At 35.9% G+C, this 20,757-nt stretch overlaps 2 protein-coding genes across 2 annotated transcripts; both read right to left on the bottom strand.

The window, feature by feature from the left end:
- Positions 1–1,908: 1,908 nt before the first annotated feature.
- Positions 1,909–12,876, bottom strand: LOC145583181 (uncharacterized). Its single transcript, XM_081640358.1, has 8 exons — positions 12,231–12,876; positions 11,059–11,427; positions 10,693–10,952; positions 7,134–7,275; positions 6,534–6,905; positions 6,087–6,218; positions 4,463–4,591; positions 1,909–4,328 (listed from the first exon to the last, which is right to left on the bottom strand). Exons 1-8 carry the CDS (start codon positions 12,387–12,389, stop codon positions 2,151–2,153), a joined length of 3,741 nt encoding a protein of 1,246 aa, XP_081496484.1. The 5' UTR covers positions 12,390–12,876; the 3' UTR covers positions 1,909–2,150.
- Positions 12,877–16,080: 3,204 nt separating this feature from the next.
- LOC145581238 (uncharacterized) lies at positions 16,081–17,321 on the bottom strand. Its single transcript, XM_081638282.1, has 2 exons — positions 16,595–17,321; positions 16,081–16,463 (listed from the first exon to the last, which is right to left on the bottom strand). Exons 1-2 carry the CDS (start codon positions 17,319–17,321, stop codon positions 16,081–16,083), a joined length of 1,110 nt encoding a protein of 369 aa, XP_081494408.1.
- Between the last annotated feature and the right edge of the window lie 3,436 nt (positions 17,322–20,757).

Below are 20,757 nucleotides of genomic sequence, written 5' to 3'. Positions count from 1 at the left end.
CTATTTAAATTGTTGTTATAAAAAAAAAAAAAAAAAAAAAAAAAAAAAAAAAATTTCCTTGGTGTTTTGTTTAATTTTTGGGGGGGCTTTGGTTGATAAAAGGGAAAGAGTGACGAAAAAAGTGGTTTTTTAAAAAAAAAAAAACGAAGAAAGAAGTGAAATAAGGTGCACTGATATTTTAAAGGTACGGCGGATGTTTCAAGCTTGGTACATCAAGTGTAGTAAAAAACGCTGAAAGAACATATAACTGTTTTTTAAAGCTCGGTAGTATGTAGTGTTTTTTTTTTATTATATATAAAGGATGACTAATATGTAGTTAGTTAGAAGCCATGTAAATAGTAATTAAGAATTTAAGACATTGATTTTGTATTAATTATAAAAATATTATGTTAATTGATCATAAATGGCATGTTCTATGTATGAGGCCATCTGTTTAATTGAGTCGAACTTCTATAGGAGTCTAAGGGCCTGTTCACATTTACTGAGCTGAACTGAATTGAACTGAAATGATTGGAGCTGAATTGATATGAACTGAACTGATTGGAGCTGAACTGAACTGAATAGAGCTGAAATGAATATTTTCTGAGAGAAGGAAATTAGGAGCTGAATTGAACTGGAGCTGAGCTGAAATGAAATGAACTGATTAGAGCTGAATTAAACTGAAGTGAACTAAAATTAAGCTAAAGTGAACAGACCCTAAGTTCATAGTTTCTTTTCTGTCTTTAATCCAAGTACCAATCGATTGTTAAAGATTTGCAATTGTAGAATTTATAATCTAGATTACGAAGTAACTTCCTTGCTTTGGTTATCTAAGGCTGATGAAAACTTTGTAGTTCATAAACTTTGTACTAAGTGCTAACCTTGTTCTCTTAGTATTGGGGTTGTTCTTAGCCTCTTAGGGTTGGCTAAGGTTGTACCTGTGTTTAACTAAACATAAGGATAGGAAAAACTTGTTTTTACAATCTATGCAAAGATTAATTTAACTGTCAACGATGATGCAAAATTGCATGGCTAAAGCATAATTATAATCATCCGTTGAGTATATTTTCTAATTTCAATTGTTAATATTTTAATTTCTTAATTTTCCTTTTAGTTGAAAAAATAGTACGAGTAGCAAAGATATGATTGTTAAACACCCAATTCTTGTTACATATTGTGTGAAACCTCGTTTACTATGAGATTCAATTTCTTCATGAGATTGATAGTACCTTAACTATTTGTTAGAGTAGAATTGATTTTGTTTGCACTTCGGCAATATTGACAGTAATCATAAAGGTTGCAAGAGAGAACTCTTAAGTTAGCTTATATGGGGATAAGTCGAGCAAACTTCTCTCTATTCAAAAACATGTGGAAGATTACCTTATACTTCGTATATTTTATTTGACACTAAAACACGTTTTCAAGTTAACTTATATGCCACGTGGCTATGCTATTACACAAAAAATTACAAAGAACTTTTGTCCATTACGTCAAATCTTCAATTACAGAGTATACACAAAAAATATTAGGGCCACATGTGCTAACTTTTGTATGAGAAAATTCAAGTTTACTTCCGAGATAAGCCTTTAAACATCTCTTCATGGACCCACCAACTATCAACTCCCTAAAAATTACAACCCATTTTGACCAACAAAAAGATGGTCCCTTTATGACATAACCCACTATTGATCCGCACCGATACTGCCCTCACCACACGAAGAAATCTAGATACGTAAGCTGTGGGAAAGCTGGGATACATTCTTGAATTTTACGTAGCAGTTGAAGAAGTATACTAAAAAACCTCATAACACCAAGAATATTATTTATTTTTGAGAAATCATAGCACCAAGAATATGTAATAACGGAATGATTATGCTTTTTGCAAATATCCTCCTCTCAAAACTGACTTATCAAAAAGTAAAAAAACAATAAGAAAACCATTCGAACAATTACGGCACTCTCAATCTGTATTTTTCTCTAGAATAGCAAAACTGATAGTACAATTCAAATCAATCGGGCGAAAAGAGGAAAAAAAGAAAAATAAAAAGAACTTTTTATGAGATATCTTTAAAGCATTATTACTGTTTCAAACTACAAAGAACTCAAACTTCACCTATAAGATGGCAGAGACTGACTTTCAAACTGCAATCTCGATACCTTTCTCAGCTATACTAAAAGATAGAAAACTGTATCCCGTTCCTTGTAGCAAACAAATTGTATTCTTCAGTAGTACTTTCTTTCTTACTGCGACCATGATCACCTTCAACATGGCAGGACGAAAGGTCGCCAGCTTTCTGTTCATCTGACGACTGAACACTGTTTCTGTAAGTTGGGAGAGCAGCCGTAGGACCACCAAATTGGAAAAGGGAGAAGCTCGACTTTCTTGTATCCGATTTTGTCAAGTTTCGTGAGCCTCCCTTTGAAGGTGCATCTCCTGGATGCTGTCCAATGACAACATTCTCTCTCCTTGATTCACCAGAGGTGTTTCGCACCCCATTTACTTCAGGGGCATTGGTTTTCTCTTGTTGGTTCATAATATTAGCTGTATGAACTGGCTGGTAGACAGGGATCTGACGGCTGTTCATGTAAGGAGATGGTAGATGCTGCACTTGACTGTACGGCATGCAGAATTGCGAGTCTCCATTCAGACCATAGCCAATGGGGCTAGTCATGAGGTAATGATTCGGATGGGGGTATGCCATCATCCCATTAGCCGAAGCTGCTGACCAAGGAACTGAGTTTTGATGGTAGTAACCCACGGTAGATGGAGCCTGGAAAACAGGAAAGGAAATGCTTGGATTGTGGATTGATGGAAGCAAACCTTGTTGAACGGGTGCTAAGCCATTAACAAGCTTCCCATTTTCCACATCCTGTGTGGATGCTTTTGTCGGGGTGTTCCAAGGATAATGATTACCAACACACTCAGACGAAAAACTTGATGATTGTGTCAAGTGGATAGCTTCTTGCTCTATCTTCTGGTTTTTGTCTTTACCAGCATCATGAATTTCAGATAAGCCATTAACACAAACTGAAATATCTCTTCCTTCCGATTGTTCACTACTATCTTCCGAATCTGTTATTGAAGACGACTCCACATTTTGGTGGTTTGAGGATGGTGTATTACTATCTCCCTCACTTTGACAAGATGAGCAATTATCAGAACTTGAGCTGCTGCTGGCAGAAAAATCAGATACCCTGTTAAGGTTACTGCTAGTCATCAAACAAGAATCATTTTCCTCTTCAGCTGCATCCTTAGGGTGGTACAAGACTTCCGTTTGACTTCCTTTCAGAGTGCTTCTCTCCACCCTTGACGCAGACTCATCTTCTTCTGTCTTGAAATCACATGATCTCAAGGTAACATCAGAGTCAGAAGTACTACGCGGACACCTCTTCTGTGGTTCTACAGGTTCCCAGACTTTCTTGGTGTGAGGTGAATCTCTGCCAGGAACACTACTATAACTTGAGATCTTGCTCCTAGTTCTTCCACAATTATCACGCGCGTAATCCGTTTGACTAAACTTGTTGATTCGATGAACTGGCTTCGCCACATCAGATGCTATTTCTGTCTTTGTAATAGATCTGCTCTCCCGAATAAACCGTGTTCCAGACATGTGTGGCTCAGCCTTTGCCCTATAGTCATTCGGTTGGTTACAACCACAAGAATGCAGGTCACTCCTGTCTGTCATCCTGTTGTTGGTACACTGAACCTTGTGACTTAACCTCTGACTATTACTTTTAGCAGTGAACTTCACAGGACTAGCTCTGGACTGCCTAGTAAAATAATTAGCAACTTTTGTAAAATTTTCAGAAGGGTCGTCATAATATCTAGACTCAGATTCATGTACCACAGCCCCATTATCCAAACTCCGTCGTCTGTCCGACCATTTCCCAGACGACTCTTGCAGAAAGTCCCTGTGAGCTTTCAATTTCCAACGTGAGCCCTTCATACTGTCAATTGAGAATGAATCATTTTCCTCTTTGACATCAGCTAATTCTCCATCAGTACCATCCAAATTATTGTGAAGAAAATCAGAAGCAGCATAATCATTCGAGGACGACTCATCAAGAAATTCAGGAGAGGCGGACTCAGAAACGTTGGTATCACCATTTTCACTTACTGAGTCTCTAATGCTATTAGTGGCTTCCTCATCAATGCATGATGACAAAGCTTCCTCTGAAATCTCAGGAGCAATAAAAGCTTCACTTGATTGACTACATTTTTTATCCTTATCCTTGTCTCTCAATCTCTCCTTTCTACGAAGCTTCTTCTCTCTTTCTTTACTTCTTTTCCTCTCCTTGCGTGCTTCTTCTTCACGCTTTTCCTTCTCTTCTTCTTCAAGAAGCTTCGTCTGTACACATACTAGGTAATCAGAAACAGCCTAGAAACTAGGCATAGCTGGGTATATGTCTATATAGCCTTCTTTTCTTCATCACTTGAAATAACAAAATACAGAAAGTAAATATTACAAACAAGTATACAAACCTGCTTTTCCAGTGTTATTATTTCTTTGCAAGCAACGTGTATACGTTCCTCAAGCAATTTCAACGCAAGACAGACAAAAATGCTGTGTGCATTTTGGCGGGCAGTACCCTCCCTGAAAGCTTTTTCAACCTGAAACAATATTATTGCAAATTAAAAGATGGTTTCCATGAAAACATACTTCTGATACATCAAGCAATAGTGAGCCTCAAATCTATTGACAAAGACTAAAAGGGAGCAACATAGCAACGAGGACTAAAAGACAAAGTGACCAAATGTACAACAATCAGCAGATATTCCCCTGTGGAAAATTCAACATAACCTACGACTAAGTGAGGATTCTAATTTAATCTCATCTGTCATCTCCAAAATAACACCCTAGCCTACTTTTGTCAATTTGTAGTAGCAAACTTTAGTGAAGATTTCCTATTTTTCTCCTCAATAAGATAGGGATTAATAAAATTTATAGACAAAGGAAATATAACCTGAACCCCCCTCTAAATCTACTGATCTTCTACTCTCCTAAACTTTTGTCTGATCCTTTCCTGTGAACCTCCTCCATAACCCATCTCACCTCTTCTCTGCTCCCATCTTCTCATCCTTCAGGCCTTGATTGGTTAGAATTCACCATTGAGGTTCCAATTTAAGTTCTATATTCAATTTGACCTAAAAACAGTCAATCGAACTTAACCTTTGTGGCAATTGATTTGTAAAACCCTCAATTATTTTAAAGGGCATGCTTCCTACATGTCTCTCCAATCTCTTGATCATAGATGGTGTTAGCAAAGCGTACAAGGAGTGACAGGATGGTCCAATTTTAGTGGTAATGAATGATGAGAAGGGCATTCAGGATGTTCTTTGTACCCTTATAAAAGGAAGAGAAGTAGCAGTGCTTCTACTTAGTGGGGAGAATAGGAGGAGTCACACCTTGAACATCAGTGATATTCTTCTCATTTAACATAACACGGGAAATTAAATTTAGTCTTAAGAAATACTTGCTTGGTCAATTAGCTAGCCTTCAAACGCCAAGATCATTCAGATTTTTTTAGACTAAACAGGAAGCCCAATTCTTTTCAGAAATGTCAGTTAAAAATGCAACTATATACTACTTTTAGTTGTAACATTTTATTAGTGTCACCTTCGGCTGAGCTAAAGACCGAGCAGGGCATGAGCTTGGAGACCACAATGGTTGGTCATAATGGGCAATGAAGGCATAAAAGGAAGGGGAACAGAAAGGGATAGGAATAGGAAGATTCAGCGATGGATAAATTAGGCAAAAATTGTAAAAAGACTAAAAGTAATTCATGAAAATATCTCTCTTTTAAAATGGTAATAAAATTCCAGATGGTTTTTATTATCTCTTTTTTCTTGTGTTTAGAGGTTATTATAAAACTAACTTGCTCACTTTGCTAAAGAATCTAAGAGATAAAAAAACCACACAAGGTGACACTAATAAAATGTTACAACTAAAATTTCAGTGGTGCCACAAATGACAATATGCTGATACTTGCAAGTGCTAACATCTCTAAAAACAAGTGCAAATGCATCAATATTCTCAACAGATCATGTATACAAGTAACAAGCTACCAATGTTGAGAAAATAAGTAGATAAGAAAATAGAACATACCTGTTCCTTGAAAATGACAGTAGCAGCATCAAGAAGAAACTCTCGTGCAAGTTCAGGGCTCTTTGCGTGCTTCTGTGGACGAGAACATTCACCATCTAAATCATTTCCATCCTTGTCCATGGAATCATCATCCTGAGTTTAGACACGAAAGTACATGCCATGCTCCTTTTAGAATTAGGTCATCAAAAACAGAGTTAAGATGGATAAATATGTTCATGATTTATGAATAAGGTGTTTTTTTCTTTTAGAACTGTTGGAGGGTAAAGGAAGTAAATAAACCATCACTACATAAATACATGTAACATCAACATATTAAAATCCTCCAAGTAGGTTTTTTCTTTAAAAAACAGTCAGAAGGTAAAGAGGGATAGAGGAGCTAATACTACACAAATGCGCCAACACATCAAGATCCCTTAAGTAGAATTACAAGCAGAAGACAGAACATACTTCCTCTTCTTCAGCTTCTTCTGCATGCTCAAAAAATCTTCTTATGCTTTCCCCATGAGTGATGGTTACATAGCCATCTCCAACAGCCAGCCTGCAATGAACACACGGCCTTCCCTTCAGCGCATGAGCTTTCACAGAAAACTCAGAACAACGGCCATCAAGTTTCCACGCTCTCAAGGTGATGTAGCAGGCATTCAGACCATCAAGATCTAGTCCATTTACTTCAACACTTCCATTCATCCCAACATTTTCAAAATCCAAAATATCAGATTTTCCTTCCCCAGTACCCACTGCCCATTCAAAGTGATGATACGTTCCAATAGAGTCGATGAATGTTTGGTGCCAATCAGCAAGGATTGTGTCATTAGATACCTGATATATTCAAAGTAGAAAGCATGTTAGCTGTTTATAAACTTAAAATCTGCACAAGAAAGGAACAAAAGAAGACATCTGAGAAGGATCGTCATTGGCTAGCTTGCTATGAACAACTACCCTATCTAGTATTCCAAAGGGCAAAAAAGAAGACAGAAGAGAGCATGGGGAGTGGGCATCTGGTCATAAAACGCTCATTTGCTAAGGTGGATTTGGAGATGAGAATACCTCATACTGGAAAGCAGTATCTGCAACACAAAACCAACTTGTGCACCGAGGTTCTCTTCGAGTGCGTTTCAATTCCTTCAGCTCCTTGAACTCGCGAAGGACATTCCTTCTGCAATCTCTACAAAATCTCTTGTGATCAAACCTGTGACATTAAATTGAGCTCTTTAACAAACAGTCGGAAAAAAAAAAAAAAAACAGCTAGGCATTGAAATGCTACACAGTAACTAAAAACTTTAATCCAGCTTACAGATGAATATGATTCCATAAAGGAACCTTTATCTACATACAATTCAATTCATTACTCAAGTGAAGCATAGTCAAGAGTTGAAGACCCCCTAGATTCACGAATTTACTACCATTAATGGCTCTATAAACATAGAAAATAGCAGAAAAGGCACTTGAAATAATTCAGCAAAGAACTTACATGCATAGACACTTTTGATTGCTTAGACGGAAAGAAATCAGTTGTAATATAAGATGACACTTTGTGAAAGATACATTATGCCTACCCTTTCTAGACAAAATTGCAAAATAGTGTTCAAGTCCTTGGTAATCTATTGAAAAGACAAAAGCCTGCCTTAAAAATGCAGTCTAACTGATCTAACACTCCCTGACTGATCTTTTCAAAGTAATCTGTAAGACAAAGCCCAATTCTATCACAGTAACATCCTCATTGGATACACACAAAGAAAGCTCGTCTTAGATACCAAAAACATATTAACCTACGTAATCGACTATTAGATATATTATTCTTATTTGGGAGGCAAATTTTAAGAGCTAAAAAGGTTAAACTCAATCTAGTCCAATATACAAGCCCAAATATAACCAACATACCATAAGCTAAAGATACGGACTAATCACAATCATGATACTTTTGCTATCAAATGACAGAGGTAGCAAAAAATACGTCAATATCCATCAACAGAAGACAGCTTACTGTAGCTACTCGTACTTTTTTAAAAAAAAAATACCAATCAATAAACACACGGATATGCCTCATAAAAATAAACAAGATCGTTTGCAGACTCATGCAAAGTTGATTCTTTTAAAACATTTCTAACCACCTTGTTCAATTGAGTATCTTCTATAACACTTGCAAAAGTTACAAGACCCACAATCATCATTTTCATTTAAGCTTGAGCCCAAATTTTGATGAGGTTGAATCCATTATTCCATTTTATCTTTACAAAATTTCCTTCAGCTAATTGGCCTACTACACACCCAATAGAGGGCTACCAGGTCATCAATTATTTATTCTTAAATGATAAAAAGAAAAAAAAAAATTGAAAACGAGGGGGGTCATTGTCACATTATAACTTATATTAATTATCCCCAAAAGATAATAATACTTAGTACCACAGCATGGGAAGATATGTTTTGATATCACACAACATAAATTAGTCCAGCCAAATCTGATATTATCATCACTGTTCTATTTAATCAAATAGAACTAAACCACCTCTTGCAAACAAGTTTGATGCACGAACTCTAGTTAAAACGCTGACGTAAATGTTTGAAAATAACCCAACATTGTTTCTTAGCAACCAAGGAAAGCAACAGTGGTTTCAAGCCACAAGATTAAGCACTTACATCAGCTCTCAGCTATGTACAGATGTATAATGAATAAGGTTGAATATTAAATCTGAAAATTTTGCACAATGCATCACAGATTATGAATACATCCCTTAAAGGTTTATTCTAACCACTGCATTGAGCATTACATAATAGCGTATGAAATGTTACTTAACTGGCCACCAAAACATTTAATGTTGCAACAAAAATAAGTATATTTTTGAAATTAGGCATTCACTCCGTCATACGTAACTTAGTAACTTGTATATTAGGTAATATACCTTTGTAGCTTGTAAACAAAATGAATATAAGGTAAGTTAACCATGGCAAATAGATATTTTAACTCTATTGCAAATCAGAACAAAAGAGGTGTAGAGAGATACAAAGACCCCAAACAAGTAGTGCCGCTTTTGAGTTAATGGGGGCAAACATTCTAGTCCTTAAGACAAGCAATTATTGACTGAAGGAAAAAATTTAGATGCACAATAAATGGCTTATTAGATAAGAAAAAGGTAAGTTACTAATGTACTATGATCTTATTTCCAAAAGTGCACGGCATAATTGAAATAGGATATCAAAAAAGTGCCGCCCGAAACAATTGGTTGGGTGTCCTTGGGACCCATTCTAGTGGTCAAGACCTTGTTTGACCTTCAACTTAGTTATAATCAAACTAACACTTACCAAGCCTGTGAATTACAAAAAACAATCCCATTATATCACATCATTTTGGGATGTGAAACATTGGTAAATTAAGAAACACACTTCAAAGTTCAAACACATACTAGTAGATGGGTAACATAATACATTCAATGCTGCATCAAAAATAAATGTTTCTTCCATTCTTTTTTAAATTTCCACATTAAGTGTTTCATGCTGGCCAATGCACTTCTTATACCACTAATATCTCTAATATTATATTAGTAAATACTATAAAAAGTCAATATTCTGAAAGTATATATCGAGAGGAATCTAACAAGATCTCAAGTGACTATATTTTCTTTAAGGTATATAATCACAAAATACGGTCAAATGAGTGTATGTGAAAAATGTGAAATTCCAAACGCGGCGATAACAAAATGAAGTACATTATTGAAATTAGGCATACACTCCAAATTAGTTTACTTAGTAGCTTGTGAAAAAAGGAAAAAAAAAAAAAAAAAAAAAGAAAAAGGTAATTTCTAATCATAGCTTGTGTAAACAAATATTAGGTATTTTCTTTCTATTACAAGTCCGAACAAAGGAGACGTTCAAGAATACAGAGATTGCAAACAGGTAGTGCCTCTTTTGAGTTAATAGAGAATGAATATTCTAATCCTTGAAATGAGCAATTATTGACTAAAAAAAGAATGTAAGGTTTTTGAGTCACTTTATGCACTAAAGATGCACAATAAATGGCTTATCAGATACTTTAGTAAAGTATGTTACTGATTTACAACAATCTTTATTTCCTAAAGGGCATGCCATACTCGAAAATAAGATATGAAAAAGGAGCTTCCTGAAACTATTGGTTGGGACCTTTCTAGTATTAAGGCATTGTTTTGACCTTCAACTTAGTAAAGCTCAAACTCACACTTACCAAGTCTATGAATTATATCACATGATTCAAATCAGTTCAGAATGTGAAACATTTGTACTTTGGTAGATTTAAAAACACACTTCAAAGTTCAAAAACATACCGGTAAATGGGTAACTTAATACAATTAATGCTACTACAGATGCGCAATTAATGGCTTATCAGATGTAAGTTAACAATCCACAATTATTTATTTCCATAAAGGTATGACATACTCGAATATATAATATCAAAATAGAGCTTCCTGAAACTATTGGGTGGGACCTTTCTAGAGATCAAGCCCTTATTTTGACCTACTCAAACTCACACTCACTAAGCCTATGAATTATCCAAAACAATCCCATTATATCACATAATTAAAGTTTGTGAAATATTGTTAGATTTAGAAATACAATCTAAAGTTCAAACACATACCGGAACACGAGTCTTTCAATGAAATCCTCTTCTTTCATCCTCAAAAGAGAATGGCGCGTCTCTTCTCCAAGTGCTGACCAAAAATCTACCAATGTGTCACAAGAGAGTCTAGCAGTATGCAGAGCACATGTTTCCCTAGTTCCATGTCCTCTCCCGTAACTTGGTATTCCCTGGCTTATCCAACCCCGACCACCTCCACCACAAGCATCAGGGTAAAGCAATTCACGTTCTCGCTCCCTCGCACGTGCACTATCAAAAACCTGACAAAGATCAGGAAATTAAATCTCCAAGATATATGGAAGACGATTAACATGAAAAATTACTATGTTCACTGAAATAAATTAAGCAAACTATAAAAAGACTCACATTCTGGAGTCCCTTAAGAGATTTTGAATATAAATAGCAATCTAAAAGCGTAAGTGACCCATCTCTAGTGGTGATTAGACCTCCCCATGGGTGGACAGAGGGGTCTTGAGATTCGTCCTGACAGATTGCTGTAGTGCCCCTCCCGCCATGCATTTGATCTTTTGAGATCCCAACCCTACTGCAAGGAAGCTGACCACCTGCTCCTTCATTTTGCAATGACTTCCCATACAAAACAATTTGTGCATGACCTTCAAGCAACAACCCATTGCATCTGGAACAGTACAAGTTTTTCCTAGCTTGCTCAAATAGAGTTTGCTTTTCGAGCCTCAAGAGATCCTGCCGAGCTTGCGAAGAGAGCTCACTCCAAAACTACGTCACAAGAAAAAACATATAAGCCATTATTCAACTGTAAATTAAACATCTAAGCATGTAAACCCAAACCCAAGCCATTAGCCAAAACCCTATTATAAGGCTTCCGCCTAAAGTAAAAGGGTTGAATAGAAAGGTCAAATTCACACCATCCTACTCCATTGCAAGACTCTTTCTGAATTAACACTACATTATAAAAACCTCAACTAGCATTCCACTTTACAACAAATGGAAGGTAAACGACATTTGAATTTGGCATTCCTACTCCATTATAAACCTACACTACTACATAGTTTATCACACAATAACACACATTCTCCGACATGATAAAGAAACACCACCTCAAACTGCAATTTAATATCGATATCGATATCAGATACCCAGCAATTCGATATCGATATCAGACACCCAGAAACAAAATAACACCGAAAACTAATGATAACAAATTAACAATCAAGCTTGAAACCGAAACCATAAAACATCTCAGTCATCACACATTCACACAAACTAACAATTCCAAAACATGAATTGCAAAATACCACCAAACAATAAATAACCCAAAAAATGGATCTAAATTCTCAAAAAAAGGAAAAAAAAAAAAAAAAAAAAAAAAAAAAAAAAAAAAAAAAAAAAACACACACTCTCAAAATTATTAATGACAAAATCACAACACTCATTAGAAATTACATTCAAACTTATCATCAGTTTCAATACTAAGATCCAGTCTAAGTATACCCCATTTCATCAAAATTCAATAATTATCACCAGAAATTAAGATTAAAATAACAGAAGGTAAATTTTACCTTCTGGAGCTGATTGTAATTAATATCATCGCGATGTTTGGACCAAAATCCATTGCAAGATGAAATTGATCCATTATTATTAATCGATAATGAATAATACGACGAATTCGCATTGCTTAACGATTGATCATTCCGTTGCGCAGCAGCTAATCCTGGCATCCTCAAATAAATTTTTTAAAATTTTCTCAATTCAAAATTATTATAATTATTATCTACAACAACCCAGATTTTTCTTCATCAAACAACCCATCAAAATCCAATAAAATCAAAAACCCCCTAACAACTTAAAATCCAAAAAAATTATTGGATCAATTAATCAATAATCAATCAATCCAAAATTTTCCGATTCTCAACATAAAATCACCAAAAATAAAAATTAAAATGAATCGATATTATTGGGTAAAAATCAAAATTATTAAAATTAAAAAAAAAAAAGGATTAAGATTTAGAATTCAAATGATTAATTAAAATCAAATGAATGGAAAATCGTTTGATGATTAAGAAAAGAGGAGAGAGAAAATGAGAAAGAGGGGGCGGGGGTGACGAAGAGAACGTAGGGGTTTTCGTTTCGGTGATGAGATTTGGGTGTTGTTGATGTTTGTATAAATTTATTTTTCTCTCTCTAAAAATGTTTATAATGTTTTTATGTAAATGTAATTATGTAATTGTTGAAGAAAATAAAGATAAATAAGTAGAGAAAGAAAGAAGGAAAAAGAAGGAGGAATTGACGAACCAAAATCTACGCGGTAAAAAAAAAAATAATGAAATGAAAATAATATAAAGTATTAAAAATAATTGGTGTACATTTTATTTTTTTGACAGCGGTGTACATTTATATATGCAAGTTTTAATAATTGTAATTTTTTACTAAAATGGAAAGATATAAGAAGGTTAAAAATGGTGAGTGAAGTTTTAGGTTGGGTGTGGTGTGACCGTGTGATGTGGTGTGGTGGCATCACCATGCCACATTATGTCGTTACTATTTTCTAAGGTGTAGCATGAACCAAAAATTATTTTTTACTTTTTTCCAAAAAAAAAAAAAAAAAAAAAAAATTATTTTTAACTTTTTTATTTTTATTTTTTATTTTTTTATTTTATTTTTTATTTTTTTCTAGTGGTGTTTTACAATGAAATCTTTATTTGTTTGAATTTTAAATTTACCGAAAGATTGTATTAGTAAAAATCATATAGGGTTTGTTCGATCTATTCACCTCATTTTCATTTAGATTTAATAATTTCAGTTAAGTTTTAATAAGATAAATTCAGAAAATAATAATAATAATAATAAGTTTTGATTAGGATCACTCAAGTTCAAATTATAATTGAAATAGATTTTAATAGAATTTAATAAGTTCAAGTAAGTTTAAATAGGTGGAAATCAAGTGAATGAAACACACCCTATGTTGTTAATTATATTTGATTATAATTTATTTAGGTATTATGCGTACAAAGTATAGTTCGTTAACATCATTTGATTTCTATCTTACTTACGTGTTATAAGGTTGTGTTGCAAGTAAAAGAAAATGGAGTACCTATTAACAATAAATATTTGTTGGGATGTACTCTGATTTCCTTTGATTATATTATGATTATTTCTATTTAATTATAATACTTTATTTTTTAAAAAATGAAGCTATAATTACTTAAACAATGTGGGGGATGTGCTCTGATTTCTTTCCATTTTGTAGCGATTTGTTGCAGTTTATATGTATGAACATAATCAATGAGATTTCATTTTACTGTTGCCACCTGTTCATACATAATAAGTATTACCTCCGCTTCGGATTACTCGCAACACTTTCCTTAAATGGGTGCTTCACATTACTTGCAACAACTTCTTTTTTTTCCTTTTTTAGTAGGTTTTTTCCTACAAATTGACATATTTACCCTTACTTTTTTTTTTTAAATCCATCTTATTACTCTTAATCTAAATTTAGTAGAATTAACCTAACTTTAGTTTTTTTTAACCATTCCCACCATATTTACCCATTTTTTTTAAAAAATTACAATTTCCCAACTACTTTTATTCAATGAATCAACATTCAATTGAAGATGAATGTGGTTGGATGAATTAAATTTTGGGTTTGAAACTTCCAGAATTCACACTCAACCCTAGTTCTTCATATACCCCCAATCTCTCTCTCTCTCTCTCTCTCTCTCTCTCTCTCTCTCTCTCTCCCCCTCTCTCCCAACGCTCTGTCTCTCTCTCTACTTCTACTGAGTTTTCTCCTTTCTCTCTCCTCATTTCTTCGTATTCTTCTCTCTCTGTATCAGCCTCTCACTAAAAATGGCTTCCTCTGATGATGAAAACCCAGATCTCATGGGGTACGAGTCCCTTTCTGCTGCTACTAAAAGGTCGAATCCTCGTCCTTCTTTTGCTACGACCTACATCCCCCGTCGGGGTACAGGTGTGATGAAACCCCTAAGTCGTGCTTCCATAATTGCGTGTAGGAGGATCATCGGTGCTAAATTGGCTGAGTTCTCCAGCGACGAGGAGGAGAAACCACTGGCTGCTTCTGGATCTAAAAGGCCTGCTCCAACTTCCGCCGTTGAAGATCTGGACCCAACACCTATCGCCGTCGTTCTTCCTGTTGAAAAACCTACCGGAGATGATGTTTCTGTCGCCGTTGTACCTGCTGCTGGGGTTCCAGACACCAGATCTGAGACTAGGGAGTTTGAACCCGTTGAATTGACTACTGAGGAGGTTCTCCGCCCACCTGAGTCCCACCCCATGATGATTGTGATAGATGTTGGGCCTAGTTCCGGTGCAAAGCGCATAAGGTCTGGGCTCGTTTGGAGCCGGATGACGTTTACATGGCTTATCACCAGATCTACTATCCCCAGTACTCCAATCCCCATAACTAAATGGGCAGCGTAATCTCTTAAACCCTAAATTTAATTTATTTGCAGATATTCATTTGTTTGAGTTTGATAAGTGGCTAAATTGCTGGGTGATAATTGGCTATGTATGTTGTTTGAGTCCTTTTTTGGGATGTGATTAGATTTTGGAGAACATTTGTTATAATCCTGTTTCATTTGATTAAGGTGATCACAAGACACTGCTCCTGTGTATGTTGTGTCTGTTGTGTTGGTTTGGTGTATTACCCTCTGTTTGAAGGTGTTGATGATGTGATGGTAATTCCTGTTGTTGTTGGTTGTGTTGATTCTCACCTTAGTTGGCTTTGTTGGTTGATACTTTACTTGGCTGTGTTGGCTATGTTGGTTCTTACCTTAGTTGGCTGTGTTGTTCTTACCTTAGTTGGCTGTGTTGGCTATGTTGGTTCTTACCTTAGTTGGTTGTGTTGGTTCTTACCTTAGTAGCTGTGTTAGCTATGTTGGTTGATACTTTACTTGGCTGTGTTGGCTGTGTTGATTTTAGTGGGTGTTGTTGTTGTTGCCTAATATACGTATGTATGTGTATTGGCATATGAGTCCCCAAATAGGCCTCTTAGATGCATTGAGTCCCAAAACATGTAATGCATCACTAACACTTAGTTCCAAATGATGAAGGGACTCAACTGATAGCTCATTGTTCAGTGTGGAGGCTCTAGTGACTTCTTTTGAGGTTGTTGTTGAGGTGCCCACTGTCAAGATTGCTTTGAGTGAAAAAACACCTTATCTGATGGAATTTGTTAGCATTTTCATTCAATCAAAAACATGTGAAGCTTACAAAAGTTAGGACACTAATCCTTTGAGCCCTAATACATGACTGCCTAGAAATGAGGACTAAGTATTTACTAAAATACACATAACCAATACTTAAACTAAAACAAAAAAAAAAGTTTAGGCTTGCGTGGTTATGTGTGGCAGTCTATGAGTCCCAAAAGCATATTCACTGTCCCTTGCTTACTTAGTCTGCATCTACCTCCATGTTGGCATCTTGCTGTTGGTTGCTTGTTGTTGGCACTTCAATTGTGTTCAGATACTGCACCACTGTGTTCAAAAGCTCTCTGTCTACTTGTAGCAAGTCTGGTAGTTGCCCTAGACTGTCCAAATGTCTCTTTTTCATGTGTGGTGGAACAAAGTTGTTATTGCCCTTCCTTTCTAGTATTTCAAGCATGACAGACTGTAGGGTAATCCATGTATACTTGTTCACTGTTGGATCAAATTCCTCCCAAGCTTCTTTCACCCTTTCTAGTAATTCATCAAGACTTTTGGGGAAAGACTGATATTGAATGGACTGTATGACCCTAAATAAACCTAAATCTAAGACATTTAAGTCTGGACTTTGTGCTGGTTGGTAGACAAACTCAATGTTGAACCCATATGCTTGACATGCTTCTGTGAATTATGTATCTTTAGGGACTTGGTGTGGCCTAGCATTATCCCACTATATTAGGATATCCTTTGGTAAATGGGGGGACATTTCTCATGTATAGCTGGAATGACATGGTTGAGTAGCATGTCCCTTATAGCATCCTTGTTCACAGACTGGATAGCCTTAGTTTCCAATGTTCCCTTGGCTCTGTTCTTGCTTGTCTTCTTTGCTATCTCATACTTGACAAAAGGAAACAACCCAAACTTCCCATCATGCAAGAGATTCTTGTTTTCATCATAGAGTGGCTTCCCAACCATGCCTATGAACATAGCCTTCAATTTAAACCTCCTAGACTGTTGAGCTCTATATGGGTTGTCTTCATTTGGTAGCAGATAAAATGTTCTTGTTTCTGGGTTCAAGTAGAACCACTTTTCATCAATGTGTATTGTGTGCTTCATATCTCTGAAAGTTAGGTCCCCAACAGATGGAACAGGGTGAACATAGCTTAAAACCCACTTAAGTCTTGCAATTTTGTGATTGTCTGTGAGTGTTGGGTGATTAGTTGATGTGTGTGTTCTAAGTCTGCCTTTTTTCTTTAATCTATGTATCACTGAGGAAGACACATGAAGGGCAGCAGCATAGCTCCTTTCAATGGTCCTCTTATACAGAGGGACAGACACTAACCACTCATCAGAATATTCTTTGGGTTTAGGGCCTGTTTGACCTAATTTTTTTGTTCTAACATCAATAGCAGTCCCCTCCCCTAAATGTTTTTTAATTACCTGGAACCATCTAGTTGTTGTTAACATGTGAACATTGTGTTTTCTGGCCATTTTGGATCAAAATCTAAATGGTAATGAGTCCCCTTCCATGTTCACCAAAATTTCATCAACTAGTTGTCTCTTTTCTGACAAAGTTAGTTCTCTGTTTGCCCTTCTGCCATCTGCTTCTTCATTTGGAGTCCCCTCTGTCTCTGTTTGTGTATCATTAACATTTGCATCATACCCACCATCTGCATGTTCACCATTCTGTTGCTCAGTTTCCATTTCTGATTCTTCATGGACTGAATCATGAAGTCCCATGCTGTAGTAGTCCCATTGCTGCTGTTCATCTTCATACAGTTGATGCATGCCATAAAAATCAGATTCAAAGAATTCCATGATTCCCCTTTTTTTTTTTTTTTTTTTTTTTTTTTTGCAGAGCTAGTGAAGGTGATGAAGTGGCGGCTGTGGGTTTTTTTTGAGGTCTTTAATGGAGCCTAATTCAGTAAATATGGATGCTGCTGGAACTAACTCAGCACTTAGAATTAGGATTATTAACAACTAATCTTAGTGAAATTGTAATTTACTAGGGTTGCCTGTATTTTGTGAACTTAAATACTGTTGGTTTTTGTGAAAAACAGTTGGATATTATCACTCCCCTCCCATATTATCCCATCTAAAATGAAGTGAAAAAAAGATGGGTTTATTTGGAGGGGTGACCTCTTTATAAAGAGGTCACTTTGTTTGATTTAAATGAAAAAATTTGAATTTGGGGTGAATGTTTAAATTTTCGTGGAAAAAATAGGAGGGAAAAACAAAGTTCCCAAAACAAGTGGGAAACTTGTTGTAAAGTCAGAAAAAAAGGGGAGGGGGGGGGGGGGGGAACCCACTAAAAAAATTCCCCCCACATGCAACCAAAAAGTAAAGAAGGGACCACTTGCTTTCCCTCCATTTTATCTCTCCTAATACTATACCCACCCCTTAATTAACCACACTTCAATCTTTTGCCTTGGTCTCCGCAAACTTGTACTTTGTTGCAAGTAACTCGAAGCGGAGGTAGTATTTCAAAAATACATGTGATTGAGAGGCGCTTGTGTTATGGGCTTAAAGGGGTAATAGTTATGGGCTTGTAGATTTTGGACTAGATTGAGGTTAACCTTTTTAGCTCTTAAAATTTGTCTCCCAAATGAGAATAATATATCTAATAGTCGATTACGTATCTAAAAAAAACAATAGTAATTAACTAAAACTCTGAAATATGTAATAGGCAAGAGATGGACGAATCCCAAGTGACATTGACTATAATTAAAACTAAACATGAAGCCAAAATTAATAATTGAGTTTTAACTAAACGGATTTTCTAACCATATGAAACAATGAGATTATTTTTATTACACCGTATATAAGTGAAGGATGTAGGGAGAAGTGAACATTTGGTGTCCAAAATATGAACTATTGATATTACCCTCCTTCACTTTATTTTTTATAATTTGAAAAGGTTAAAGTGATAATTACAATAAAAAAAAAAAGTTAAAAAAGATCTACTACCTCCGTTTCATAAAATCTGCAACAATTTCCTAAAACGGAAACTACACATTATGTGCAACAAAGTTGAAACTTTCCAAATTTAGTAACTTTTTTTGTGTGAAATTACATTTATACCCTTAATTTTTTTTAATCTATACTTACAATTGGTAATCTGTTCTGCTTAAATTACTAAGTTAATTGATCTTTTTTAATCTCTCCCACCAAAATTAAATCAACTCCCAACTACTCTCATTATTTCTTCCACCCACACTTAAATCAACACCCACATTCAACATCAGTCAAACAATTAAAGAACCCTAATCCTTGTTCTTCCCCAATTCACGCCTCTTTTTCTCCCTCTTCACTCCATCCCCTTCATCAACCCCTCCATTTCTTCTCAATTTCTCTGTTTTCTCCTTGAGATCTACCATAATTTCCTTTATTTTTTCCCAGATCTACAAGATCTGACCATGGAGAATCGAAAAATCGCTGATTTGAGTCCCTTAGAGAAGGTTTTCTATGCAACCACCGACGACATGGAGGCTAGTTTTCTGTCTGATCTGATCATTTCTCTTGAGACGGATTCTGAGTGGCCTCGCCGGTTTTTCGAATCTGGTGAAGCTGGCAAGGTTCTGTCCGACAGTGGGTTGCTAGCTCTGGGAAAGGTGTTGAATTCGATTGAGGAAGCGAAAGGGGGGTAAACTTGGTCGCTTTGCCGGAGGTAGACCCTAGCACCGTCAAACCAAAACGCCGTACATACAGACCTCGCAAAATTGGTAGATGTGAAGTTATGAGGAAGATTGGTGGGAGGGGGGTTAAGATTACTGACCAAATTGAGGAAGATGAAAAGGCGAAGGTGGTTGAAGGTGAAAAAAACGACGGGAGAAAAGGGAAGGACAAGGTGGAAGGCGAAGCTGAGCAGGAAGAGGAATTCTGGGGTTATACCATGTCAAATCCTCCACCCAAAATGTATTTCCCCTCTAAAGATGCAAGGGCTGGGAAAAAGGGTGAGATTTGGCATTGAGGTTGATGAGGAGCATATTGACCTAACGTATCTCGACTTCCTCAAGTTTGTGGATCGAAAATCCCACCCATCTGGGTGACTCAGACGCGTAACATTCTCTATCCCTTAACTTTATTAGCATTTCTGATGTTTTATGTGTCCCTATTGTTGCATTAGCCCTTGAAATTGGCTTGATTTTTCTGGTTTATGCCTACTGTTTCTGATTTTTCGAGTCCCTAACTGTTTCCTATTATGTTATTTTTCCGTTGGCTATGTTGTTGTTCATCTGTTGGCTTTGCCATGTTTGCATTCAGATGTTGTTTTGTTAGATAATATTGTTTTGTTGTTTCTCTTCGGATTATTGTTTTTGTTGGATATAGTGTTCTGTTGGATATATTATTCTGATGTAAACTGAGGGTATGTTGTTCTGTTGGATATGTCATTGGATATGCTGTTGGATATAGTGTTGTGTTGGATATTATGTTGGATATAGTGTTCTATTGGATGTTCTTGTTCCTAGGTTGGCTTTGTTGTTGTTAAGATGGGGGCTATGTTGTTGATTAATGGGGATACTGATTGATGGATGATGATGGGTGTTTGAACTATTTTCTTGTTGTTTGATTACCTAAATTGAGTCCCCTTGATCTCTGTTGGCTATGTTATTTTTCATATGTTGGCTTTGCTCTTGTTCATGTTTGTTGTTCATCTGTTGGTTTTGTTCATCTGTTGGCTTTATTCCTGTTCATATGCTAGTTTTGTTAATCTGTTGCCTTTGTTCTTTGTTGATCTGTTGGCTTTATTGTTGTTTCTATGTTGTTGGATATACGGTTGGTTATATTGCTGGGTTCTAGATATTTTGTCGGTTATTTTGAATATTTTGTCGGAAATTTTGAAAATTCTGTTGGATAATTGTTCTGTTGGATATGATGTTGGATATTTTGGTGCTGACCATTTGTTAGATAAAACTGAGGTTAGGTT

The sequence above is a fragment of the Chenopodium album genome, chromosome 15 (assembly GCF_948465745.1).
Source record: "Chenopodium album chromosome 15, dcCheAlbu1.1, whole genome shotgun sequence".
NCBI classification, from domain to species: domain Eukaryota; kingdom Viridiplantae; phylum Streptophyta; class Magnoliopsida; order Caryophyllales; family Amaranthaceae; genus Chenopodium; species Chenopodium album.
The sequence above is the reverse complement of the archived record's forward strand: the minus strand, read 5'-3'. Positions and strand labels throughout refer to the sequence as shown.

Excerpts from the sequence above, each read along its gene's own strand:
- LOC145581238 (XM_081638282.1), bottom strand. The coding sequence starts at position 17,321 with ATGGCCAGAAAACACAATGTTCACATGTTAACAACAACTAGATGGTTC. Across the intron at positions 16,464-16,594 it reads TCCAGCTATACATGAGAAAT|CACAAAGTCCAGACTTAAAT; the intron begins GTCCCCCCATTT and ends TCTACCAACCAG.
- LOC145583181 (XM_081640358.1), bottom strand. The coding sequence starts at position 12,389 with ATGCCAGGATTAGCTGCTGCGCAACGGAATGATCAATCGTTAAGCAAT. Across the intron at positions 6,219-6,533 it reads AAGAAGCTGAAGAAGAGGAA|GATGATGATTCCATGGACAA; the intron begins GTATGTTCTGTC and ends GTCTAAACTCAG. Across the intron at positions 4,592-6,086 it reads CTGTCATTTTCAAGGAACAG|GTTGAAAAAGCTTTCAGGGA; the intron begins GTATGTTCTATT and ends ATATTGTTTCAG.